We start from the raw sequence: 21,441 nt of genomic DNA on the forward strand, positions 1-21,441 counted from the left end.
GATGGGTACTAATCCCCTGGACTTCTGGATGGGTCCTAATCCCCTGGACTTCTGGATGGGTCCTGGACTTCTGGATGGGTCCTAATCCTCTGGACTTCTGGATGGGTCCCAACCCCCTGGACTTCTGGATGGGTCCTAATCCCATGGAGTTCTGGATGGGTCCTAATCCCATGGAGTTCTGGATGGGTCCTAATCCCATGGACTTCTGGATGGTTCCTAATCCCCTGGACTTCTGGATGGGTCCTGGACTTCTGGATGGGTCCTAATCCTCTGGACTTCTGGATGGGTCCCAACCCCCTGGATTTCTGGATGGGTCCTAACCCCCTGGACTTCTGGATGGGTCCTAACCCCCTGGACTTCTGGATGGGTCCTAATCCCCTGGACTTCTGGATGGGTCCTAACCTCCTGGACTTCTGGATGGGTACTAATCCCCTGGACTTCTGGATGGGTCCTAATCCCCTGGACTTCTGGATGGGTCCTGGACTTCTGGATGGGTCCTAATCCTCTGGACTTCTGGATGGGTCCCAACCCCCTGGACTTCTGGATGGGTCCTAATCCCATGGAGTTCTGGATGGGTCATAATCCCATGGAGTTCTGGATGGGTCCTAATCCCATGGACTTCTGGATGGGTCCTAATCCCCTGGACTTCTGGATGGGTCCTAATCCCTTGGATTTCTGGATGGGTCCTAATCCCCTGGACTTCTGGATGGGTCCTGGACTTCTGGATGGGTCCTAATCCTCTGGACTTCTGGATGGGTCCTAATCCCCAGGACTTCTGGATGGGTCCTGGACTTCTGGATGGGTCCTAACCCCCTGGACTTCTGGATGGGTCCTAACTCCCTGGACTTCTGGGTGGGCCCTGGACTTCTGGATGGGTCCTAACCTCCTGGACTTCTGGATGGGTCCTAACTCCCTGGACTTTTGGATGGGTCCTAACCTCCTGGACTTCTGGATGGGTCCTAACCCCCTGGACTTATGGATGGGTCCTGGACTTCTGGATGGGTCCTAACCACCTGGACTTCTGGATGGGTCCTAACCTCCTGGACTTCTGGATGGGTCCTAACCTCCTGGACTTCTGGATGGGTCCTAACCCCCTGGACTTCTGGATGGGTCCTGGACTTCTGGATGGGTCCTAACCTCCTGGACTTCTGGATGGGTCCTGGACTTCTGGATGGGTCCTAACCCTCTGGACTTCTGGATGGGTCCTAACCCCCTGGACTTCTGGATTGGTCCTAATCCCCTGTACTTCTGGATGGGTCCTAACCTCCTGGACTTCTGGATGGGTCCTGGATTTCTGGATGGGTCCTAACCTCCTGGACTTTTGGATGGATCCTGGACTTCTGGATGGGTCCTGGACTTCTGGATGGGTCCTGGACTTCTGGATGGGTCCTGGACTTCTGGATGGGTCCTAATACCCTGGACTTCTGGATGGGTCCTAACCTCCTGGACTTCTGGATGGGTCCTAACCTCTTGGACTTCTCCCTCTACAACTGCTGTACTTGCTGATTGACCCCGTCCTCCTCTTAGGGTTCTTAGCCCTGCTCCCCTAACAAGCCAGACAGACATGCAGCCAGACAGGCAGCCAGACAGGCAGCCAGCCAGCCAGGCAGGCAGGCAGGCAGGCCAGAAGTCCAGGACCCACGTTCAACATGAAACCGCGTTCATTCACGTTAGAGGCCTGCTAGAGTTAGCGGCAGGCCGGCGGGCGTGTGCTATCCACCGTCGTAGTACGGATGAGGCCTGACCTGTAATGAAGCTGGCTAGCTATCCACCGTCGTAGTACGGATGAGGCCTGACCTGTAATGAAGCTGGCTAGCTATCCACCGTCGTAGTACGGATGAGGCCTGACCTGTAATGAAGCTGGCTAGCTATCCACCGTCGTAGTACGGATGAGGCCTGACCTGTAATGAAGCTGGCTAGCTATCCACCGTCGTAGTACGGATGAGGCCTGACCTGTAATGAAGCTGGCTAGCTATCCACCGTCATAGTACGGATGAGGCCTGACCTGTAATGAAGCTGGCTAGCTTTATGAAACCGGTAGCATGCCCCTCTGGTCTCCAGGACCAGGGTTTATCCATCTAATGCATCTTCACTGTACTACAGAACATGGAGGAGTTTTTAAATAAATTACACCCTTTTACTAATGTGCCCTGGTCTAAAGTAGTGTACTATATAGGGAATAGGGTGCCATTGTGTTATGGTCTATAGTAGAGCACTATATAGGGAATATGGTCCTGGTCTAAAGTAGTGCACTATATAGGGAAAAAGGTTCCATTGGGTTCTAGTCTATAGTAGTGCAAGATATAGGGAATAGGGTGACATTGGGTTCTGGTCTATAGTAGTGCACTATATGGGGAATAGGGCTCTGTTCTAAAGTAGTGCACTATATAGGGAATAGGGTGCCATTGGGTTCTGGTCTATAGTAGTGCACTATATAGGGCATAGGGTGCCATTTGGGACAGATAGTGTATATATACAGCCCTGCTCTGGTGCAGAGAAGTCACTTACAGTTGCGGGACCCCATCCAGCAGCCCACACAGCCAAGCCCTATTACCCAACCACAGTGTGGTCTACAGCAGGCTAGGAGATCAACCCACAGGCATGAGGTTATGGGTCCTCTGGGAGGGAGGGAGGGGGGGAGGGAGAGAGAGGGAGGGAGACAGAGAGAGGGAGGGAGGGAGGGAAGGGAAGGGAGAGAGACAGAGCGAGGGGGAGTGAGGGAGAGATGGAAGGAGGGAGGAAGGGAGAGAGAGAGAGGTGGAGAGTGGAGAGAGTTGAGAAATAGAGAGAGTGGAGAAATAGAGAGGGAGGGAGGGAGAGAGGGAGGAGAAATTGAGAGAGAGGGGGAGAGGAGAGAAAGAGATGGGAGGGAGGACGTTGAGAGAGAGGGGACAGTGAACGAGGTGAGAGAGATGATATTCACAAGGGACAGTGAGTGTGGCCTCATCTTCTCTGTCTTCTCATATTAAAGGGGGTTCAGGAACACATGGCTGTTATCTATGGACTCTGTTATTCAACCAGTTCCCCTAGAGTTACTCAACATTAACATAGATCAGTCCCCCTAGAGTTACTCAACATTAACATAGATCAGTCCCCTAGAGTTACTCAACATTAACATAGATCAGTCCCCTAGAGTTACTCAACATTAACATAGATCAGTCCCCTAGAGTTACTCAACATTAACATAGATCAGTCCCCCTAGAGTTACTCAATATTAACATAGATCAGTCCCCTAGAGTTACTCAACATTAACATAGATCAGTCCCCCTAGAGTTACTCAACATTAACATAGATCAGTCCCCCTATAGTTCGCCTAGAGTTACTCAACATTAACATAGATCAGTCCCCCTAGAGTTACTCAACATTAACATAGAGCAGTCCCCTAGAGTTACTCAACATTAACATAGATCAGTCCCCCTAGAGTTACTCAACATTAACATAGATCAGTCCCCTAGAGTTACTCAACATTAACATAGATCAGTCCCCTAGAGTTACTCAACATTAACATAGATCAGTCCCCCTAGAGTTCCCCTAGAGTTACTCAACATTAACATAGATCAGTCCCCTAGAGTTACTCAACATTAACATAGATCAGTCCCCCTAGAGTTACTCAACATTAACATAGATCAGTCCCCTAGAGTTACTCAACATTAACATAGATCAGTCCCCTAGAGTTACTCAACATTAACATAGATCAGTCCCCCTAGAGTTCCCCTAGAGTTACTCAACATTAACATAGATCAGTCCCCTAGAGTTATTCAACATTAACATAGATCAGTCCCCCTAGAGTTACTCAATATTAACATAGATCAGTCCCCCTATAGTTCCCCTAGAGTTACTCAACATTAACATAGATCAGTCCCCTATAGTTACTCAACATTAACATAGATCAGTCCCCTATAGTTACTCAACATTAACATAGATCAGTTCCCCTAGAGTTACTCAACATTAACATAGAGCAGTTCCCCTAGAGTTACTCAACATTAACATAGAGCAGTTCCCCTAGAGTTACTCAACATTAACATAGATCAGTCCCCCTAGAGTTACTCAACATTAACATAGCTAAGTCCCCTACAGCTCCCCTAGAGTTACTCAACATTAGCATAGAGCAGTCCCCTAGAGTTACTCAACATTAACATAGATCAGTCCCCCTATAGTTCCCCTAGAGTTACTCAACATTAACATAGAGCAGTTCCCCTAGAGTTACTCAACATTAACATAGAGCAGTTCCCCTAGAGTTACTCAACATTAACATAGATCAGTCCCCCTAGAGTTACTCAACATTAACATAGCTAAGTCCCCTACAGCTCCCCTAGAGTTACTCAACATTAACATAGAGCAGTCCCCTAGAGTTACTCAACATTAACATAGATCAGTCCCCTACAGCTCCCCTAGAGTTACTCAACATTAACATAGAGCAGTCCCCTATAGTTACTCAACATTAACATAGATCAGTCCCCCTAGAGTTACTCAACATTAACATAGTTCAGACCCACAACCCCCTCAGTCTGATACACCGTTACCCCCCCACCCTCAGTCTGATACACTGTTACCCCCCCACCCTCAGTCTGATACACCGTTACCCCCCCACCCTCAGTCTGATACTCCGTTACCCCCCCCACCCTCAGTCTGATACTCCGTTACCCCCCACCCCTAGTCTGATACACCGTTACCCCCCCACCCTCAGTCTGATACGTTACCCCCCCCACCCTCAGTCTGATACACCGTTACCCCCCACCCCTAGTCTGATACACCGTTACCCCCCCCACCCTCAGTCTGATACACCGTTACCCCCCCACCCTCAGTCTGATACTCCGTTACCCCCCCACCCTCAGTCTGATACACCGTTACCCCCCCACCCTCAGTCTGATACACCGTTACCCCCCCACCCTCAGTCTGATACTCCGTTACCCCCCCCACCCTCAGTCTGATACTCCGTTACCCCCCCCACCCTCAGTCTGATACTCCGTTACCCCCCCCACCCTCAGTCTGATACGCCGTTACCCCCCCGCCCTCAGTCTGATACACCGTTAACCCCCCCCCCCGCCCCCCCCTCCACCCTCAGTCTGATACACCGTTACCCCCCCACCCTCAGTCTGATACAACGTTACCCCCCCCCGCCCCCCCTCCACCCTCAGTCTGATACACCGTTACCCCCCCCACCCTCAGTCTGATACACCGTTACCCCCCCCACCCTCAGTCTGATACACCGTTACCCCCCCCCCCCCCCCCCGCCCCCCCCTCCACCCTCAGTCTGATACAACGTTACCCCCCCACCCTCAGTCTGATACTCCATTACCCCCCCCCCCCCCCCTCAGGGCTGAAACAGAAATAACCGGCGAGCGCCAAAGCCCCTCTGAACTCCCCGGGCTCATCAGATGTTCCACTGCGTTCTCTTCATCGTTATTCCGTGACATTCCACGGCACGCCAGAGCCCTCTCCCTAATCCCCACGGCATGCTAGTCATTATCAATACCATCCCCTGGCATTACCTCAGCCACATATTGTTGCTAAAGATTATTAGTTAAGAATAAACTAAACCTCCTGAAAGTCTCGAGTTTCATAGAGATTTATCAAGAGGAAATGTTATTCTTGGCTTTGTGGGACACACTTTGAACACATGGCTACCTCAAAGGCCGAACACAGGAACATGGTTACTACCTGGGACTAGATGAGATATACACTGTGTCCTCAAAGGCCGAAACACAGGAACATGGTTACGACCTGGGACTAGATGAGATATTCACTGTGTCCTCAAAGGCCGAACACAGGAACATGGTTACTACCTGGGACTAGATGAGATATTCACTGTGTCCTCAAAGGCTGAACACAGGAACATGGTTACTACCTGGGACTAGATGAGATATACACTGTGTCCTCAGAGGCTGAACATGGTTACTACCTGGGACTAGATGAGATATACACTGTGTCCTCAAAGGCTGAACACAGGAACATGGCTACTACCTGGGACTAGATGAGATATTCACTGTGTCCTCAGAGGCTGAACACAGGAACATGGTTACTACCTGGGACTAGATGAGATATTCACTGTGTCCTCAAAGGCTGAACACAGGAACATGGTTACTACCTGGGACTAGATGAGATATTCACTGTGTCCTCAGAGGCTGAACATGGTTACTACCTGGGACTAGATGAGATATTCACTGTGTCCTCAAAGGCTGAACACAGGAACATGGTTACTACCTGGGACTAGATGAGATATCCACTGTGTCCTCAAAGGCTGAACATGGTTACTACCTGGGACTAGATGAGATATTCACTGTGTCCTCAAAGGCTGAACACAGGAACATGGTTACTACCTGGGACTAGATGAGATATTCACTGTGTCCTCAGAGGCTGAACATGGTTACTACCTGGGACTAGATGAGATATACACTGTGTCCTCAAAGGCTGAACACAGGAACATGGTTACTACCTGGGACTAGATGAGATATTCACTGTGTCCTCAGAGGCTGAACATGGTTACTACCTGGGACTAGATGAGATATTCACTGTGTCCTCAAAGGCTGAACACAGGAACATGGCTACTACCTGGGACTAGATGAGATATTCACTGTGTCCTCAAAGGCTGAACACAGGAACATGGCTACTACCTGGGACTAGATGAGATATACACTGTGTCCTCAGAGGCTGAACATGGTTACTACCTGGGACTAGATGAGATATTCACTGTGTCCTCAAAGGCTGAACACAGGAACATGGTTACTACCTGGGACTAGATGAGATATTCACTGTGTCCTCAAAGGCTGAACACAGGAACATGGTTACTACCTGGGACTAGATGAGATATACACTGTGTCCTCAGAGGCTGAACATGGTTACTACCTGGGACTAGATGAGATATACACTGTGTCCTCAAAGGCTGAACACAGGAACATGGTTACTACCTGGGACTAGATGAGATATTCACTGTGTCCTCAAAGGCTGAACACAGGAACATGGTTACTACCTGGGACTAGATGAGATATACACTGTGTCCTCAGAGGCTGAACATGGTTACTACCTGGGACTAGATGAGATATTCACTGTGTCCTCAAAGGCTGAACACAGGAACATGGTTACTACCTGGGACTAGATGAGATATTCACTGTGTCCTCAAAGGCTGAACACAGGAACATGGTTACTACCTGGGACTAGATGAGATATTCACTGTGTCCTCAAAGGCTGAACACAGGAACATGGTTACTACCTGGGACTAGATGAGATATTCACTGTGTCCTCAGAGGCTGAACACAGGAACATGGTTACTACCTGGGACTAGATGAGATATTCACTGTGTCCTCAAAGGCTGAACACAGGAACATGGTTACTACCTGGGACTAGATGAGATATACACTGTGTCCTCAAAGGCTGAACACAGGAACATGGTTACTACCTGGGACTAGATGAGATATACACTGTGTCCTCAGAGGCTGAACACAGGAACATGGTTACTACCTGAGACTAGATGATATATACACTGTGTCCTCAGAGGCTGAACATGGTTACTACCTGGGACTAGATGAGATATTCACTGTGTCCTCAGAGGCTGAACATGGTTACTACCTGGGACTAGATGAGATATTCACTGTGTCCTCAGAGGCTGAACACAGGAACATGGTTACTACCTGGGACTAGATTAGATATTCACTGTGTCCTCAGAGGCTGAACATGGTTACTACCTGGGACTAGATGAGATATACACTGTGTCCTCAGAGGCTGAACACAGGAACATGGTTACTACCTGGGACTAGATGAGATATACACTGTGTCCTCAGAGGCTGAACATGGTTACTACCTGGGACTAGATGAGATATACACTGTGTCCTCAGAGGCTGAACATGGTTACTACCTGGGACTAGATGAGATATACACTGTGTCCTCAGAGGCTGAACATGGTTACTACCTGGGACTAGATGAGATATTCACTGTGTCCTCAGAGGCTGAACATGGTTACTACCTGGGACTAGATGAGATATACACTGTGTCCTCAAAGGCTGAACACAGGAACATGATTACTACCTGGGACTAGATGAGATATTCACTGTGTCCTCAAAGGCTGAACACAGGAACATGGTTACTACCTGGGACTAGATTAGATATTCACTGTGTCCTCAGAGGCTGAACATGGTTACTACCTGGGACTAGATGAGATATACACTGTGTCCTCAGAGGCTGAACACAGGAACATGGTTACTACCTGGGACTAGATGAGATATACACTGTGTCCTCAGAGGCTGAACATGGTTACTACCTGGGACTAGATGAGATATACACTGTGTCCTCAGAGGCTGAACATGGTTACTACCTGGGACTAGATGAGATATACACTGTGTCCTCAGAGGCTGAACATGGTTACTACCTGGGACTAGATGAGATATTCACTGTGTCCTCAGAGGCTGAACATGGTTACTACCTGGGACTAGATGAGATATACACTGTGTCCTCAAAGGCTGAACACAGGAACATGATTACTACCTGGGACTAGATGAGATATTCACTGTGTCCTCAGATGCTGAACACAGGAACATGGTTACTACCTGAGACTAGATGATATATACACTGTGTCCTCAGAGGCTGAACATGGTTACTACCTGGGACTAGATGAGATATTCACTGTCTCCTCAGAGGCTGAACATGGTTACTACCTGGGACTAGATGAGATATTCACTGTGTCCTCAGAGGCTGAACACAGGAACATGGTTACGACCTGGGACTAGATGATATATACACTGTGTCCTCAAAGGCTGAACACAGGAACATGGTTACTACCTGGGACTAGATGAGATATTCACTGTGTCCTCAAAGGCTGAACACAGGAACATGGTTACTACCTGGGACTAGATGAGATATACACTGTGTCCTCAAAGGCTGAACACAGGAACATGGTTACTACCTGGGACTAGATGAGATATTCACTGTGTCCTCAAAGGCTGAACACAGGAACATGGTTACTACCTGGGACTAGATTAGATATTCACTGTGTCCTCAGAGGCTGAACATGGTTACTACCTGGGACTAGATGAGATATACACTGTGTCCTCAGAGGCTGAACACAGGAACATGGTTACTACCTGGGACTAGATGAGATATACACTGTGTCCTCAGAGGCTGAACATGGTTACTACCTGGGACTAGATGAGATATACACTGTGTCCTCAGAGGCTGAACATGGTTACTACCTGGGACTAGATGAGATATTCACTGTGTCCTCAGAGGCTGAACACAGGAACATGGTTACTACCTGGGACTAGATGAGATATTCACTGTGTCCTCAGAGGCTGAACATGGTTACTACCTGGGACTAGATGAGATATACACTGTGTCCTCAGAGGCTGAACACAGGAACATGGTTACTACCTGGGACTAGATGAGATATACACTGTGTCCTCAGAGGCTGAACACAGGAACATGGTTACTACCTGGGACTAGATGAGATATTCACTGTGTCCTCAAAGGCTGAACACAGGAACATGGTTACTACCTGGGACTAGATGAGATATACACTGTGTCCTCAAAGGCTGAACACAGGAACATGGTTACTACCTGGGACTAGATGAGATATTCACTGTGTCCTCAAAGGCTGAACACAGGAACATGGTTACTACCTGGGACTAGATTAGATATTCACTGTGTCCTCAGAGGCTGAACATGGTTACTACCTGGGACTAGATGAGATATACACTGTGTCCTCAGAGGCTGAACACAGGAACATGGTTACTACCTGGGACTAGATGAGATATACACTGTGTCCTCAGAGGCTGAACATGGTTACTACCTGGGACTAGATGAGATATACACTGTGTCCTCAGAGGCTGAACATGGTTACTACCTGGGACTAGATGAGATATTCACTGTGTCCTCAGAGGCTGAACACAGGAACATGGTTACTACCTGGGACTAGATGAGATATTCACTGTGTCCTCAAAGGCTGAACACAGGAACATGGCTACTACCTGGGACTAGATGAGATATTCACTGTGTCCTCAAAGGCTGAACACAGGAACATGGCTACTACCTGGGACTAGATGAGATATACACTGTGTCCTCAGAGGCTGAACATGGTTACTACCTGGGACTAGATGAGATATTCACTGTGTCCTCAAAGGCTGAACACAGGAACATGGTTACTACCTGGGACTAGATGAGATATTCACTGTGTCCTCAAAGGCTGAACACAGGAACATGGTTACTACCTGGGACTAGATGAGATATACACTGTGTCCTCAGAGGCTGAACATGGTTACTACCTGGGACTAGATGAGATATACACTGTGTCCTCAAAGGCTGAACACAGGAACATGGTTACTACCTGGGACTAGATGAGATATTCACTGTGTCCTCAAAGGCTGAACACAGGAACATGGTTACTACCTGGGACTAGATGAGATATACACTGTGTCCTCAGAGGCTGAACATGGTTACTACCTGGGACTAGATGAGATATTCACTGTGTCCTCAAAGGCTGAACACAGGAACATGGTTACTACCTGGGACTAGATGAGATATTCACTGTGTCCTCAAAGGCTGAACACAGGAACATGGTTACTACCTGGGACTAGATGAGATATTCACTGTGTCCTCAAAGGCTGAACACAGGAACATGGTTACTACCTGGGACTAGATGAGATATTCACTGTGTCCTCAGAGGCTGAACACAGGAACATGGTTACTACCTGGGACTAGATGAGATATTCACTGTGTCCTCAAAGGCTGAACACAGGAACATGGTTACTACCTGGGACTAGATGAGATATACACTGTGTCCTCAAAGGCTGAACACAGGAACATGGTTACTACCTGGGACTAGATGAGATATTCACTGTGTCCTCAAAGGCTGAACACAGGAACATGGTTACTACCTGGGACTAGATGAGATATACACTGTGTCCTCAAAGGCTGAACACAGGAACATGGTTACTACCTGGGACTAGATGAGATATTCACTGTGTCCTCAAAGGCTGAACACAGGAACATGGTTACTACCTGGGACTAGATTAGATATTCACTGTGTCCTCAGAGGCTGAACATGGTTACTACCTGGGACTAGATGAGATATACACTGTGTCCTCAGAGGCTGAACACAGGAACATGGTTACTACCTGGGACTAGATGAGATATACACTGTGTCCTCAGAGGCTGAACATGGTTACTACCTGGGACTAGATGAGATATACACTGTGTCCTCAGAGGCTGAACATGGTTACTACCTGGGACTAGATGAGATATACACTGTGTCCTCAGAGGCTGAACATGGTTACTACCTGGGACTAGATGAGATATTCACTGTGTCCTCAGAGGCTGAACATGGTTACTACCTGGGACTAGATGAGATATACACTGTGTCCTCAAAGGCTGAACACAGGAACATGATTACTACCTGGGACTAGATGAGATATTCACTGTGTCCTCAGATGCTGAACACAGGAACATGGTTACTACCTGAGACTAGATGATATATACACTGTGTCCTCAGAGGCTGAACATGGTTACTACCTGGGACTAGATGAGATATTCACTGTCTCCTCAGAGGCTGAACATGGTTACTACCTGGGACTAGATGAGATATTCACTGTGTCCTCAGAGGCTGAACACAGGAACATGGTTACGACCTGGGACTAGATGATATATACACTGTGTCCTCAAAGGCTGAACACAGGAACATGGTTACTACCTGGGACTAGATGAGATATTCACTGTGTCCTCAAAGGCTGAACACAGGAACATGGTTACTACCTGGGACTAGATGAGATATACACTGTGTCCTCAAAGGCTGAACACAGGAACATGGTTACTACCTGGGACTAGATGAGATATTCACTGTGTCCTCAAAGGCTGAACACAGGAACATGGTTACTACCTGGGACTAGATTAGATATTCACTGTGTCCTCAGAGGCTGAACATGGTTACTACCTGGGACTAGATGAGATATACACTGTGTCCTCAGAGGCTGAACACAGGAACATGGTTACTACCTGGGACTAGATGAGATATACACTGTGTCCTCAGAGGCTGAACATGGTTACTACCTGGGACTAGATGAGATATACACTGTGTCCTCAGAGGCTGAACACAGGAACATGGTTACTACCTGGGACTAGATGAGATATACACTGTGTCCTCAGAGGCTGAACACAGGAACATGGTTACTACCTGAGACTAGATGATATATACACTGTGTCCTCAGAGGCTGAACATGGTTACTACCTGGGACTAGATGAGATATTCACTGTCTCCTCAGAGGCTGAACACAGGAACATGGTTACTACCTGGGACTAGATGAGATATACACTGTGTCCTCAGAGGCTGAACATGGTTACTACCGGGGACTAGATGAGATATACACTGTGTCCTCAGAGGCTGAACATGGTTACTACCGGGGACTAGATGAGATATACACTGTGTCCTCAGAGGCTGAACATGGTTACTACCTGGGACTAGATGAGATATACACTGTGTCCTCAAAGGCTGAACACAGGAACATGATTACTACCTGGGACTAGATGAGATATTCACTGTGTCCTCAGATGCTGAACACAGGAACATGGTTACTACCTGAGACTAGATGATATATACACTGTGTCCTCAGAGGCTGAACATGGTTACTACCTGGGACTAGATGAGATATTCACTGTGTCCTCAGAGGCTGAACACAGGAACATGGTTACGACCTGGGACTAGATGATATATACACTGTGTCCTCAAAGGCTGAACACAGGAACATGGTTACTACCTGGGACTAGATGAGATATTCACTGTGTCCTCAAAGGCTGAACACAGGAACATGGTTACTACCTGGGACTAGATGAGATATACACTGTGTCCTCAAAGGCTGAACACAGGAACATGGTTACTACCTGGGACTAGATGAGATATTCACTGTGTCCTCAAAGGCTGAACACAGGAACATGGTTACTACCTGGGACTAGATTAGATATTCACTGTGTCCTCAGAGGCTGAACATGGTTACTACCTGGGACTAGATGAGATATACACTGTGTCCTCAGAGGCTGAACATGGTTACTACCTGGGACTAGATGAGATATACACTGTGTCCTCAAAGGCTGAACACAGGAACATGATTACTACCTGGGACTAGATGAGATATTCACTGTGTCCTCAGATGCTGAACACAGGAACATGGTTACTACCTGAGACTAGATGATATATACACTGTGTCCTCAGAGGCTGAACATGGTTACTACCTGGGACTAGATGAGATATTCACTGTCTCCTCAGAGGCTGAACATGGTTACTACCTGGGACTAGATGAGATATTCACTGTGTCCTCAGAGGCTGAACACAGGAACATGGTTACGACCTGGGACTAGATGATATATACACTGTGTCCTCAAAGGCTGAACACAGGAACATGGTTACTACCTGGGACTAGATGAGATATTCACTGTGTCCTCAAAGGCTGAACACAGGAACATGGTTACTACCTGGGACTAGATGAGATATACACTGTGTCCTCAAAGGCTGAACACAGGAACATGGTTACTACCTGGGACTAGATGAGATATTCACTGTGTCCTCAAAGGCTGAACACAGGAACATGGTTACTACCTGGGACTAGATGAGATATACACTGTGTCCTCAGAGGCTGAACACAGGAACATGGTTACTACCTGGGACTAGATGAGATATACACTGTGTCCTCAGAGGCTGAACATGGTTACTACCTGGGACTAGATGAGATATACACTGTGTCCTCAGAGGCTGAACATGGTTACTACCTGGGACTAGATGAGATATACACTGTGTCCTCAGAGGCTGAACATGGTTACTACCTGGGACTAGATGAGATATTCACTGTGTCCTCAGAGGCTGAACATGGTTACTACCTGGGACTAGATGAGATATTCACTGTGTCCTCAGAGGCTGAACACAGGAACATGGTTACTACCTGGGACTAGATGAGATATTCACTGTGTCCTCAGAGGCTGAACATGGTTACTACCTGGGACTAGATGAGATATACACTGTGTCCTCAGAGGCTGAACACAGGAACATGGTTACTACCTGGGACTAGATGAGATATACACTGTGTCCTCAGAGGCTGAACACAGGAACATGGTTACTACCTGGGACTAGATGAGATATACACTGTGTCCTCAGAGGCTGAACACAGGAACATGGTTACTACCTGGGACTAGATGAGATATACACTGTGTCCTCAGAGGCTGAACATGGTTACTACCTGGGACTAGATGAGTTGTACACTGTGTCCTCAGAGGCTGAACACAGGAACATGGTTACGACCTGGGACTAGATGAGATATACACTGTGTCCTCAGAGGCTGAACATGGTTACTACCGGGGACTAGATGAGATATACACTGTGTCCTCAGAGGCTGAACATGGTTACTACCTGGGACTAGATGAGATATACACTGTGTCCTCAAAGGCTGAACACAGGAACATGATTACTACCTGGGACTAGATGAGATATTCACTGTGTCCTCAGATGCTGAACACAGGAACATGGTTACTACCTGAGACTAGATGATATATACACTGTGTCCTCAGAGGCTGAACATGGTTACTACCTGGGACTAGATGAGATATTCACTGTCTCCTCAGAGGCTGAACATGGTTACTACCTGGGACTAGATGAGATATTCACTGTGTCCTCAGAGGCTGAACACAGGAACATGGTTACGACCTGGGACTAGATGAGATATACACTGTGTCCTCAAAGGCTGAACATGGTTACTACCTGGGACTAGATGAGATATTCACTGTGTCCTCAAAGGCTGAACACACCTACCTGACAGTAGGAACATGGTTACTACCTGACAGTAGGAACATGGTTACCACCAGGCAGTAGGAACATGGTTACCACCAGGCAGTAGGAACATGGTTACTACCTGGCAGTAGGAACATGGTTACCACCTGGCAGTAGGAACATGGTTACTACCTGACAGTAGGAACATGGTTACCACCAGGCAGTAGGAACATGGTTACCACCTGGCAGTAGGAACATGGTTACTACCTGGCAGTAGGAACATGGTTACCACCTGGCAGTAGGAACATGGTTACTACCTGACAGTAGGAACATGGTTACTACCTGACAGTAGGAACATGGTCACTATCTGGCAGTAGGAACATGCTTACCACCTGGCAGTAGGGACATGGTTACCACCAGGCAGTAGGAACATGGTTACCACCAGGCAGTAGGAACATGGTTACTACCTGACAGTAGGAACATGGTTACTACCTGGGACTAGATGAGATATACACTGTGTCCTCAAAGGCCGAACACAGGAACATGGTTACTACCTGGGACTAGATGAGATATTCACTGTGTCCTCAGAGGCTGAACATGGTTACTACCTGGGACTAGATGAGATATACACTGTGTTCTCAGAGGCTGAACACAGGAACATGGTTACGACCGGGGACTAGATGAGATATTCACTGTGTCCTCAGAGGCTGAACACAGGAACATGGTTACTACCTGGGACTAGATGACAGTAGGAACATGGTTACTACCTGACAGTAGGAACATGGTTACCACCAGGCAGTAGGAACATGGTTACCACCTGGCAGTAGGAACATGGTTACTACCTGGCAGTAGGAACATGGTTACCACCTGGCAGTAGGAACATGGTTACTACCTGACAGTAGGAACATGGTTACTACCTGACAGTAGGAACATGGTTACTACCTGACAGTAGGAACATGGTTACCACCTGGCAGTAGGAACATGGTTACCACCTGGCAATAGGAACATGGTTACTACCTGGCAGTAGGAACATGGTAACTACCTGACAGTAGGAACATGGTTACTACCTGGCAGTAGGAACATGGTAACCACCTGACAGTAGGAACATGCTTACTACCTGACAGTAGGAACATGGTTACTACCTGGCAGTAGGAACATGGTTACCACCTGGCAGTAGGAACATGGTTACTACCTGACAGTAGGAACATGGTTACCACCTGGCAGTAGGAACATGGTTACTACCTGACAGTAGGAACATGGTTACTACCTGACAGTAGGAACATGGTTACCACCAGGCAGTAGGATGATGGTTACTACCTGGCAGTAGGAACATGGTTACTACCTGACAGTAGGAACATGGTTACCACCTGGCAGTAGGAACATGGTTACTACCTGGCAGTAGGAACATGGTTACTACCTGACAGTAGGAACATGGTTACCACCTGGCAGTAGGAACATGGTTACCACCTGGCAGTAGGAACATGGTTACTACCTGGTAGTAGGAACATGGTTACCTGATTCACAACCTTACTAGGGCCGTGTTCCTGGTCAGCGTTCAGGGCATTGTGGTGAACCTGCTGTTCTGTATGTGTTGTCTGTAGGTGCTGTGTTCCTGGTCAGCGTTCAGGGCATTGTGGTGAACCTGCTGTTCTGTATGTGTTGTCTGTAGGTGCTGTGTTCCTGGTCAGCGTTCAGGGCATTGTGGTGAACCTGCTGTTCTGTATGTGTTGTCTGTAGGTGCTGTGTTTCTGGTCAGCGTTCAGGGCATTGTGGTGAACCTGCTGTTCTGTATGTGTTGTCTGTAGGTGCTGTGTTCCTGGTCAGCGTTCAGGGCATTGTGGGTAACCTGCTGTTTTGTATGTGTTGTCTGTAGGTGCTGTGTTCCTGGTCAGCGTTCAGGGCATTGTGGTGAACCTGCTGTTCTGTATGTGTTGTCTGTAGGTGCTGTGTTCCTGGTCAGCGTTCAGGGCATTGCTGTGAACCTGGATCCAGTCTTCAGTACATGGATCCTCCACCAGCCTCAGAAGAGGAGCAGCAGGCAACAGGTAGAACACACACACACACACACACACACACACACACACACACACACACACACACACACACACACACACCCCGTTGGACATTCTGTACCATGAGCTATTTACACAGGACAGACAATCTACACAGGGCAGACAATCTACACAGGGCAGACAATCTACACAGGACATACAATCTACACAGGACAGACATTCTACACAGGACAGATAGAGAGGCTGGTTGGATATTACACAGGTTCAACCTATAGAGGACAGATAGAGAGGCTGGTTGGATAGAGGACAGATAGAGAGGCTGGTTGGATATTACACAGGTTCAACCTATAGAGGACAGATAGAGAGGCTGGTTGGATAGAGGACAGATAGAGAGGCTGGTTGGACATTACACAGGTTCAGCCTTATAGAGGACAGATAGAGAGGCTGGTTGGATAGAGGACAGATAGAGAGGCTGGTTGGATATTACACAGGTTCAGCCTTATAGAGGACAGATAGAGAGGCTGGTTGGATATTACACAGGTTCATCCTTATACAGGACAGATAGAGAGGCTGGTTGGACATTACACAGGTTCATCCTTATACAGGACAGATAGAGAGGCTGGTTGGATAGAGGACAGATAGAGAGGCTGGTTGGACATTACACAGGTTCATCCTTATAGAGGACAGATAGAGAGGCTGGTTGGATATTATACAGGTTCATCCTTATAGAGGACAGATAGAGAGGCTGGTTGGATAGAGGACAGATAGAGAGGCTGGTTGGACATTACACAGGTTCATCCTTATAGAGGACAGATAGAGAGGCTGGTTGGATAGAGGACAGATAGAGAGGCTGGTTGGACATTACACAGGTTCAGCCTTATAGAGGACAGATAGAGAGGCTGGTTGGACATTACACAGGTTCATCCTTATAGAGGACAGATAGAGAGGCTGGTTGGATAGAGGACAGATAGAGAGGCTGGTTGGACATTACACAGGTTCATCCTTATAGAGGACAGATAGAGAGGCTGTTTGGATAGAGGACAGATAGAGAGGCTGGTTGGACATTACACAGGTTCAGCCTTATACAGGACAGATAGAGAGGCTGGTTGGATAGAGGACAGATAGAGAGGCTGGTTGGACATTACACAGGTTCAGCCTTATAGAGGACAGATAGAGAGGCTGGTTGGATAGAGGACAGATAGAGAGGCTGGTTGGATATTACACAGGTTCATCCTTATACAGGACAGATAGAGAGGCTGGTTGGATATTATACAGGTTCATCCTTATAGAGGACAGATAGAGAGGCTGGTTGGATAGAGGACAGATAGAGAGGCTGGTTGGATATTACACAGGTTCATCCTTATACAGGACAGATAGACAGGCTGGTTGGATATTACACAGGTTCAGCCTTATAGAGGACAGATAGAGAGGCTGGTTGGACATTACACAGGTTCAGCCTTATAGAGGACAGATAGAGAGGCTGGTTGGATATTACACAGGTTCATCCTTATAGAGGACAGATAGAGAGGCTGGTTGGATAGAGGACAGATAGAGAGGCTGGTTGGACATTACACAGGTTCATCCTTATACAGGAAACATGTATTTGTTCAGTGAACTCGTCTGGTCCGTACCTCCCACAGGGGAGAGAGAAGGAAGCACATGTTAGTGATTGACTCAGTGCCAGGGTGAAGGAGACCTGTTCCTCATCTAACCTAGCTGACACACACACACACACACACACTCACACACACACACACACACACACACACACACACACACACACACACACACACACTCCTGGCTGTCAGGGTTAGAGTGTGAAGGCTGGGTGTGCAGGATTAGCTGAGGCCTTCAGCTGAAGGACAGAGGAGAAGGACGAGGCTTAGTGTTTGGGGTCAGGAGGGAGAGAGACGGATAGGAATGTTCCCTGGAACGTTCTAGAATACTGGAGCGTTCTAGAATACTGGAGCGTTCTAGAATACTGGAACGTTGCAGACAGGGGGGTTGAGGACCTCTTTGTGTAAAGCAGAATGTAGCTGACACGATGTGACTCCTCAGGAAAGCCTGAGAAATATAATAATAATATATTCAGGTGGTGATATATTAAGGAAGTGATATATTCAGGAAGTGATATATTAAGGAAGTGATATATTCAGGAAGTGATATATTAAGGAAGTGATATATTCAGGAAGGGATATATTAAGGAAGTGATATATTAAGGAAGTGATATATTCAGGAAGTGATATATTAACGAAGTGATATATTCAGGAAGTGATATATTCAGGAAGTGATATATTAAGGAAGTGATATATTAAGGAAGTGATATATTCAGGAAGTGATATATTCAGGAAGTGATATATTAAGGAAGTGATATATTCAGGAAGTGATATATTAAGGAAGTGATATATTCAGGAAGTGATATATTAAGGAAGTGATATATTAAGGAAGTGATATATTCAGGAAGTGATATATTAACGAAGTGATATATTCAGGAAGTGATATATTCAGGAAGTGATATATTAAGGAAGTGATATATTAAGGAAGTGATATATTCAGGAAGTGATATATTCAGGAAGTGATATATTCAGGTGGTGATATATTAAGGAAGTGATATATTAACGAAGTGATATATTAAGGAAGTGATATATTCAGGAAGTGATATATTAAGGAAGTGATATATTAAGGAAGTGATATATTCAGGAAGTGATATATTCAGGAAGTGATATATTCAGGAAGTGATATATTAACGAAGTGATATATTCAGGAAGTGATATATTCAGGAAGTGATATATTCAGGTGGTGATATATTCAGGAAGTGATATATTAAGGAAGTGATATATTCAGGTGGTGATATATTCAGGAAGTGATATATTAAGGAAGTGATATATTAAGGAAGTGATATATTCAGGTGGTGATATATTCAGGAAGTGATATATTCAGGTGGTGATATATTCAGGAAGTGATATATTCAGGAGATGATATATTAAGGAAGTGATATATTAAGGAAGTGATATATTAAGGAAGTGATATATTAAGGAAGTGATATATTAAGGAAGTGATATATTCAGGTGGTGATATATTAAGGAAGTGATATATTCAGGAAGTGATATATTCAGGAAGTGATATATTCAGGTGGTGATATATTAAGGAAGTGATATATTAAGGAAGTGATATATTCAGGTGGTGCTATATTAAGGAAGTGATATATTAAGGAAGTGATATATTAAGGAAGTGATATATTCAGGAAGTGATATATTCAGGAAGTGATATATTCAGGTGGTGATATATTAAGGAAGTGATATATTAAGGAAGTGATATATTCAGGTGGTGATATATTAAGGAAGTGATATATTCAGGAAGTGATATATTCAGGAAGTGATATATTCAGGAAGTGATATATTAAGGAAGTGATATATTCAGGAAGTGATATATTCAGGAAGTGATATATTAAGGAAGTGATATATTAAGGAAGTGATATATTCAGGAAGTGATATATTCAGGAAGTGATATATTCAGGAAGTGATATATTCAGGAAGTGATATATTAAGGAAGTGATATATTCAGGAGATGATATATTAAGGAAGTGATATATTCAGGAAGTGATATATTCAGGAAGTGATATATTCAGGAAGTGATATATTAAGGAAGTGATATATTCAGGAAGTGATATATTCAGGAAGTGATATATTCAGGAAGTGATATATTCAGGAAGTGATATATTAAGGAAGTGATATATTAAGGAAGTGATATATTAAGGAAGTGATATATTCAGGAGATGATATATTAAGGAAGTGATATATTCAGGTGGTGATATATTCAGGAAGTGATATATTAAGGAAGTGATATATTAAGGAAGTGATATATTAAGGAAGTGATATATTCAGGTGGTGATATATTCAGGAAGTGATATATTAAGGAAGTGATATATTAAGGAAGTGATATATTAAGGAAGTGATATATGCAGGTGGTGATATATTAAGGAAGTGATATATGCAGGTGGTGATATATTAAGGAAGTGATATATTAAGGAAGTGATATATTCAGGTGGTGATATATTAAGGAAGTGATATCCAGGCGGTGGTGGTGATATATCCAGGTGGTGGTGGTGATATATCCAGGTGGTGATATATCCAGGTGGTGGGGGTGATATATCCAGGTGGTGGTGGTGATATATCCAGGTGGTGGTGGTGATATATCCAGGTGGTGGTGATATATCCAGGTGGTGATATATCCAGGTGGTGGTGGTGATATATCCAGGTGGTGGGGGTGATATATCCAGGTGGTGGTGGTGATATATCCAGGTGGTGATATATCCAGGTGGTGGTGGTGATATATCCAGGTGGTGGGGGTGATATATCCAGGTGGTGGTGGTGATATATCCAGGTGTTGGTGGTGATATATCCAGGTGGTGATATATCCAGGTGGTGGGGGTGATATATCCAGGTGGTGGTGGTGATATATCCAGGTGGTGGGGGTGATATATTCAGGTGGTGGGGGTGATATATCCAGGTGGTGATATATCCAGGTGGTGATATATCCAGGTGGTGGTGGTGATATATCCAGGTGGTGATATATCCAGGTGGTGGTGGTGATATATCCAGGTGGTGATATATCCAGGTGGTGATATATCCAGGTGGTGGTGGTGATATATCCAGGTGGTGATATATCCAGGTGGTGATATATCCAGGTGGTGATGGT

The 21,441-nt window shown here is 46.1% G+C and overlaps 1 protein-coding gene across 1 annotated transcript in view; it reads left to right on the plus strand.

Moving 5' to 3' along the window:
- The window catches only part of LOC110513475 (intermembrane lipid transfer protein VPS13B), a gene marked incomplete at its 3' end in the record, with an annotated part of 690,119 nt that overhangs the window by 375,194 nt on the left and 293,484 nt on the right, over nt 1-21,441 (plus strand). Inside the window, 1 exon segment of the mRNA XM_090228566.1 lies at nt 16,673-16,776. Within this exon segment, the coding sequence (XP_090084692.1) occupies nt 16,673-16,776 (104 nt within the window).

The sequence above is a fragment of the Oncorhynchus mykiss genome, unplaced genomic scaffold (genome assembly GCF_057628025.1).
Source record: "Oncorhynchus mykiss isolate SJ-2025 unplaced genomic scaffold, ASM5762802v1 scaffold93, whole genome shotgun sequence".
Taxonomy (NCBI): domain Eukaryota; kingdom Metazoa; phylum Chordata; class Actinopteri; order Salmoniformes; family Salmonidae; genus Oncorhynchus; species Oncorhynchus mykiss.